This window comes from Sinocyclocheilus anshuiensis, unplaced genomic scaffold, assembly GCF_001515605.1.
Source record: "Sinocyclocheilus anshuiensis isolate Anshui unplaced genomic scaffold, SAMN03320099.WGS_v1.1 scaffold1172, whole genome shotgun sequence".
Taxonomy (NCBI): Eukaryota; Metazoa; Chordata; class Actinopteri; order Cypriniformes; family Cyprinidae; genus Sinocyclocheilus; species Sinocyclocheilus anshuiensis.
In genome coordinates, this window is record NW_015552679.1 from 265,347 (window position 1) to 273,381 (window position 8,035).

Here is an 8,035-nt window from a genome sequence, read left to right on the forward strand (position 1 = left end):
AAAATATAATTTCGTAAATTGCATAAACAATTATGAACAAAACAGCATCATGTATTTATGCATTGCTTAATACAAAAAGCCGAATCGCCATTCACATAGATTGCATTTAAAAACATAAGAGACGCAGTGAAAAGGAATAAACCTCCACAAATGACGTGTTTAATTAACAGATTAAAAGTTTAAACTGTTTTAACTGCATGGCTTTCTATACATCTCTTCTGTGAGACGCGAGTGCAGCAGTCATATTTGTCCGTCTAAAAATAACTAATAATTATTCTTTATTCAGAATCTCCTCATCACAGGCAGGCACGGCACTCATTTCAGCATGTGTTCGTGTTTGTGTGTGCTGTCTGCGTCACTCATAGCACGTGCCTATATCGTGCGCTATATCGAAAAAAAATTTATATCGTTATCGAAGAAGGTGTACCGTTGATAAATATCGATACCGTTTTATCGCCCAGGCCTATGCCAAGCAATATTATAAATCAGCAAAGTAGCGTTAGCAGATCCCTCACTCATGCCTTCACACCGCTAATGATTCGAGCAGCCCGCTCTCTTCCCTCTGTGCAAATATGGTCTCGGGAAAGATTTTTCTAAAACCTTAGAAACCCCATCCGTTAGCATGACTGTTCCTGTGTCATCAGCACATATTTCTCTTGCGGTCTCTCCAGAGACGGCATGTCTCAGGTCTGGGAACGGGAACGATTCCTGAAGAGTCTGTAGACCCACAGCGAGAGAAGAACAGCGCATTCATGAAGCACGAAGCACTGAATCAGCCGCATCTCTAACTCGCCGCTGTTTGCAGAGCATGATGTCATTGCTCAGCCATGAGAGACTCTGAGAGTTTCTCAGCCTTCATACAGTCATTCGTAGTGGAAGCATGAGAGCTGCCTAGTAGGACGAGTGGCTTTGCATCAACAAAGCCTCTTTATGGTATCCGGCTGCTGGGATTTTTTCCCGTGAATTACTGCGATTTGCTAAACTAATGCATTCTGGGCTGTATGCATGAAAGGTTGTGCTCTGGAAAGTGACCTTGAATGAGTTTCAGTCTTCATCATTTCCCGCCGTGCCTCCCGAGAGTCAGAAAGAGAAACGAAGCAACGTGAGGGAGGTGTTTGCTCTGACCTCCAAATGGACAGGCCTCAGGTGGAATATTGGTTTCCTGTCCTTCTGTCGTCGTCATGCATGAGTTACACAGACGTCTCACTGTTCTGTAACTAGCGGTTGTAACTTTAAAAGGTAGTTCCTGTTGGCATCTCGTCGGGGTTTTTCAGTCAAACATTACTCATTACTCCTGGCAGCTAAAAACACACGACTCGTGCAGTTTGTGTTGAATTAGCTACAGGCTCATGTCAGAAGAGTCCACCCACAAGTCTATTATGAGTGACATTATTTTTCGTTTTTTCTTTTTTTTTTTTACTTTTAGTATTTAATATTATGATTTATTTTTATTGCTAGTATTTGTTTATTTATTGTCTGTGAAGCTAAATTTAAAATCCGCAAAGCACTCTTTCCTAAAGACATGGTTTAAGAAATTATTAATTAAAAAATTACTCATCGTGGCTGGTAAATCCTCAACTAGTGCACTTTGTCTTGTATTAGTAACACAGACTCTATTAGCCTATTATGAGTGATATTATGATGTTGTATTTTATTTATTTATTTTCATTTTGTAGTATGTTTTTGTATTTATTTATATATTTATTTATTTTTTATTTTTTTAGTTATCATTTTTACTTCCAATTTTCATTTATTTTTTTTAAATTGTGTTTTTAGAATTTGTTTTTTAATTATTTATTTAATCTTTCATGTTTAGTTATTTCAATTATTTATTTTTTATTTTTTTATTTATTATATATTTTTTATTTATTTACATATATGTATTTTTGAATGTTTATTTTTTGTATTTATTTGTTTATTCTTTTATTTTGTTTTATTTTTTTAAATTGTTTTATTTCATTGTATTTTTAGTATTTATTTTATTTTTTTTATGTTTATTTATATCATTTTTATTAATTAATTTGTTTGTTTTTATTGTTGTATTTATTGTTTTGTTTTTTGTATTTGTTATTTTTTGTATGAAATGTTTATTTATTTATTATTGCATGTTTTATCATCCGTCAAGCATAGAGTCTATTATAATATTATAGTTTATTTATTTTCATTTTGTATTTTTTTTTTTATTGTTTCTGTTTCATTCTCAGTATGCATTTTTTAATATTCATTGATTTTGTATTTTTTATTTCAGTATTTATTTTTTTTATTTTTATGCTCCTTTTTATTTTTTATTTTTGTATTTATTTTAATTTTTGTATTTATTTATTTATTGTCTTTATTTTTGCATGCTTTATGATCTGTCGAGGAAAATTGTAAATCATCAAAGTAACAGCACTCTTCTTCTCAAGACATGATTTAAGGAATGATCAATTCAAGCGTTATTCATCCTGGCAGCTAAACGCTCAAGCAGTGCAGTTTGTCTTGTATTAGTAACACAGGACAGATGTATGTTATGAAGAAATCCTCCGATTGCTGAGTAAGCTGTATACTAAACACACACTCATGCAGATTTGTAAATCATGATTCATCTCTGCAGAAAGACATCGGATGGCGACCCGAAGCGAAGCATCTGCTGTTGGTTATGACAGACCAGCCGTCTCATCTGGCTTTAGACAGTAAACTGGCCGGTATCGTGGTTCCTCATGACGGCCGCTGCCACCTAGAGGATAACATCTACTCCCAAACCACTACTATGGTACGATTAACCAAACCAAAGCTCTTAACACACACAAAACATCAGATGCGAAGCTGTGGAGTCGTTCAGTTTTGGCATGCAAACCAATTCCATCTCTCTTTTCCTCAAAAATGCTTTCTTTTTTTATGGTCTGTTTCTTTAAAATGGGCAAATGCTGTATAAAACACGTATGGATGGGCTGCAGAATTAGTTCTTCCATTGCAATACCTTTGTACTGTTTTATATACATACAGTATACCATGGTGCTGAACAGTGTTGTTTTAGGATTATTTATGTACTGTTTTAGTATTTATTAATATTTGAATTAGCTTTTGTTTTTATATCTTCAGTTTTTATTTTAGTTTACATTTTAGCACTTTTGTTACGTGCTTTTGTCATTTATATTATTACTTTTTATTTTCAAATATTTCTATGAAGCTTTTTTTATTTTAGTTATAGTCATTTTAGTACTTTAAAAAAAACTCATTTCAGTTAGTTGCCAAGTCAATGTTAAGTTAAATATCCATCTAATATTTAATATTACTATTAATAATACAGTATTATTTATGTACTATTATAGTATTAATATTTTAAATGAGCTTTTTTATGTTTTCAGTTTTCACTTTAAGTTTTAAGTTTTAGTCATTTGATGTGCTTTTTTCATTTTTATTAGTTTTTTAAATATTTTTATTTTTATTTCAGTTTTGGTCATTTTAGTAATTCAATTTTTTCAGTTAGTTGATGTCAATGTTTTTTTTTTATGTAATATTTAATATTAATAATATAGTATTATTTATACACACTTATAGTACTTATTCATATTTAGAATTAGTTTTAATTTTTGTATTTTCATTTTAGTTTAAGTTTTAGTAATTCTATGTGCTTTTGTCATTTTATTAGGTTTTTTAATAATAACAAATTATTTTAATATTTTTTCATTTCAGTTTTAGTCATTTTAGTCATTCAGCTTAAACTTATTTCAGTTAGCTAATTTTTTTATGCTTTTCATCTAATATTTAATATTAATATTAATGATGTTGCATTATTTATGTACTATTAGAGTATTTATACATTTTTGGAATCAGCTTTTTATTTTTATATTTTCAATTTTTATTTTTAAGATTTAGTGATTTTTGTTATGTGCTTTTGTAATTTTATAAATTATTATTATGTTTTTATTTTATTTTTTATATATATCTTTCTATTTAGATTTAATTTATTTTATTTCAGTTTTAGTAATGTTGGTACTTCAACTTAAATTAATGTTGACTTGAGATTGAAGTTTTTAATCTAATATTAATATTCATTTTATTTTAGCTTTATTTCAATATAGTTTTAGTTTAAGTTAATTCAGAAACAGTATCATTATTGTTATCATATACCATAGAATGGACATGATTCTGCAAGGTACTTCAAAGAATAACATGGTATTACCACAGTACCATGTCCAAAAAACATGTTAATACTTTTTTGTTGATATATACCATAATGAATTATTATCATTCATCGTACTTTAAATAAAAACAGCTAGTACCATGCAAGCATGTCCAAAAGCATGGTCGTATTTTTTTGTACATGTTTCTTAATATCCTGTGTGTGCATTTATGTTTGTAATGATGATTTATCAGTGGAAAACTGCACACATATGTATCTCTGCACTGCTTCTCTCAGCACTGCAGTCTGTGATTTCTCAATAAGCAACAGCAGATTTTGTTGTTGTTTTTTTAGGAGCACCCAACAATCGCTCAACTGGCTGAGAAACTTCTGGAGAACAGCGTTTACTCCATCTTTGCGGTGGACCAGGTGCAATATCAGTGGTATGAGGTAATTTCTCTCGCCAACATGAGTTTGGGTGTTTCCTCCTACAGAAATCAATCCGTTTTGCAACAGTGATTTCAAAAACACAGGCCGTGATTTATGGGAACACACACAGCGACTTGTTCAGTTAGTGATTGTAGTGCTGGTTTAACAAATATGTGCATGAAAGATTGAGTTAATTAAATATTTTGGATTAAATGCAACCTCTGTGGTAAAAAAAAATGCAAATACAAAAACGTGCACGTACAAAAAAAAATGCAAATAATGCTAAACTGCACCCATAAAATAAGCAAAAATAGTACCACCCCAAAATGATTATAAGTGATGACTTTAGAAACTCAGATTAACTTGTTTTCACTCATGCATTCATACGTTTTAACAAAAATACTATTGTAGCTTCACATCAGATCACTTCCATACTAAGTGTACAGAGTGCAACAGTTGACTTCTGGGAGTAAAAACTCCATTCCTTTTCTCCATAGGAAGATTGATATTTAACAATAACTCAAAAACCTATCAACACAGAACTACTATGAGCTCTGAGGTTGTACATCAATGGTATATGCTTTTGTTGAAACCATCTGTTCACAATTTTTCAACTTATTTTAGTATGAATCCTGTTTAAAAGCTGAATTTGTGGTGGAAAAACTACATTACCCATGATGCTGTGCAGAAAATTCCACCAATCAGAGCTCGGCAAGGAATGCTGCAAATGATGTAATCGAGTAGTCTCCATACATTCTCAGAATGCTTAAATATATATATATATATATATATATATATATATATATACACAGTATATATATTGCAATAAATCTAAAATATATTGCTCAAAACCATATGACCTTTGTTTGTTTTTCTCTAATATAAATAGAGATTTTTTCATACAATGAAAGTTCATGGTGACCAGTGGCTGTCTAAAAAATTCAATAAAATACAAAAATATAAATAAAAGTAGTAGTAGTGTATTTTTTTATTTTATTTTATTTTATACAATGAAAGTTCATGGTGACCAGTGGCTGTCAACAAAATAAAATAAAATACAAAAATATAAACAAATAAATAAATAAAAGTAGTAGTGTATTTATTTATTTTATTTATTTATTTATTTATTTATTATACAATGAAAGTTCATGGTGACCAGTCGCTATCTAAATAAATACATACATACATACATACATTAATACATAAAAACATAAAAGTACTAGTAGTGTATTTTTATTTTATACAATACAATGCAATAAGTATTTTATTTTATTTTATTTTTTTTATTTTTTTTTATTTCCCATGATGCTGTACAAGAAAATTCCACCAATCGGAGCTCGGCAAGGAACCCTGCTCATGATGTAAATAAGTCCGTCTCAATATGATCTCAAAATGCTTAAATATTTATGTATGACCGACAACTTTAAATGAATCGTTTTAAATTTCACAATCCTGTTAAATTCAGTTATGTTGTTTGCAATGCTTTATGGGATTGTAGTTCAGTTTAAGTACAGCCTTGTCTCATCCAAATTTTCAAATGCTTTTTTGCTTCAAATAAAAATTCATAATGTTGTGATTTTCCTCTAAGCTGGTAAGTTTGGTTCATGACTCATTACACTTTAACAAAGACATTTTTTACAATCCCTTTGGGAAAAATGAATAGAAAAAATACTTCCAGAACCACCAGCGCTGAAAAAGTGGGCGGCACTAATGCTCTCAATTACTGTAAACACATTTTTGCTTTGAACATTATTTTTCTAAAATGCTTCATCTTTTCCTCTGAGCAGGATCTCCTGGACTTGATTCCTGGAAGTTACGTAGGCCGCCTGTTTCCCAAAGCATCTAATCTAAAAGACTTAATAGTGCATGCCTACAAGGTAAACAGCTTTACTTTCTCTTTCACTCAATAGAAAGTAAACACTTTACTCTCTCCATCCACTCAAGGACAATTTAGATTAGAAGTGCAGAAGGTCCCAAACATTTCAAAACGCGTGCTTTCGGTTTAACGGGGGAAAACACAGGCTGTAATGCCAGAATCTGTTCCGGCATGCGTTTAATGAGAGGAATAATCTCGACGCAAGCACAACAATGCATTGTCCTCCCCAAAATCCACTGATCCTGGTGAACAGAAGCCTGCATTATAAACGGCCTCTGATTCCTGGGCCAAAAATGCTGCGAGCGCCTATCAGCGAGCCGCTATTTTTACCCCGGCCTTTTCCCCCGTGAACCTGCTTACACAAGAGCAATCATAGGTCCAGACAATGGGCTCTTTCTGAGCTGCTCTCCTTTCTTGATTTCTGTTTCTCGCCATCCGTTTCTCATCCAGAAGCTGCTGTCGGATGTGGAGGTGCAGATCGGGCTGGAGGACGCACAGGCTCAGCGCTTCCGGGTGAACGTCACGGCCTTCTGCCCCAACGGATCCACTGTTTCTGGAAGCACAAAATGTTCCAGCGTTCAGCCCAGACAAACAGTACGAAAGCCTTTTATGTAGATCCGTCTGTTTTCAGTACGGTGAACAGAGATGCTGCGTCTGATATCACAACTTCTCAAATTAAGAAGAATTCCAGCCAAAAATATTATTTACTCCCCTGCATGTTGCTCAAAGCCATATGATTTTAATTTTCTCTCATTTAAAAGGAGATTTTGCATGCAATGAAAGTTCATGGTGACCAGCAGCTGCTAAGACCAAAAAAAGTAACATAAAAGTAGTGCATACACTACCTTATTTTATTTTCATTTTTATTTATTTTTTATTTTATACAATGGTGACTCATGACCAGTGTTGGGGAAAGTTACTTTTAAAAGTAATGCATTACAATATTGCGTTACTCCCTAAAAAAGTAACTAATTACGGTACTTAGTTACTTTTTATGGAAAGTAATGCATTACGTTACTTTTGAGTTACTTTTTAAATCTGGACAGGGCTTGCTTTTTCTCTTAAATATATTTAATTATTGCAGGTTTATTATATAATATTCTGAGTTTGCATTTGACTGTTTTTATTCGTTTTGAGGAATACTGAATCTGTTCAGTATTTATAAATACTGAATATTTATAAATAATGTTCATATTTAGTCTAGAACTACAGTAACATCACAGCGCACACAATGCCTCTGCACTTACTCCCGATTTCTCTCAACATGGCAACACCAGAGCTGTCAGTCAAGACATGAGAAACAAAGTAACTTGCGTTACTTATTTGAAAAAGTAACTCCGATATTTCCTTCTAAATAGTAATCTGATTACGTAACTTGCGTTACTTGTAATGCGTTACCCTAACACTGCTCATGATAACGTAAAAGTAACATAAAACTAGTACATTATTTTATTTTACACGATAAAACTTCATGGTGGATAGTGAAACATTTTTAAAAAGTAATACATGCGCTACTGTATTTTTTTTATTTTATTTTATTAAAGAAATTAGTACTTTTATTTAGCAAGGATGCATTAAACTGATCAAAAGTGACAGTAAAGACATTTATAATGTTACAGAAGATT

The 8,035-nt window shown here is 31.8% G+C and overlaps 1 protein-coding gene across 1 annotated transcript in view; it reads left to right on the forward strand.

The window, feature by feature from the left end:
- The window catches only part of LOC107667569 (integrin beta-8-like), a 30,152-nt gene that overhangs the window by 10,273 nt on the left and 11,844 nt on the right, over nucleotides 1-8,035 (forward strand). The window contains exons 6-9 of the mRNA XM_016459261.1: nucleotides 2,594-2,752; nucleotides 4,460-4,555; nucleotides 6,322-6,411; nucleotides 6,861-7,004. Coding sequence (XP_016314747.1) covers nucleotides 2,594-2,752; nucleotides 4,460-4,555; nucleotides 6,322-6,411; nucleotides 6,861-7,004 — 489 coding nt within the window. The remainder of the gene's footprint in view (nucleotides 1-2,593; nucleotides 2,753-4,459; nucleotides 4,556-6,321; nucleotides 6,412-6,860; nucleotides 7,005-8,035) is intronic.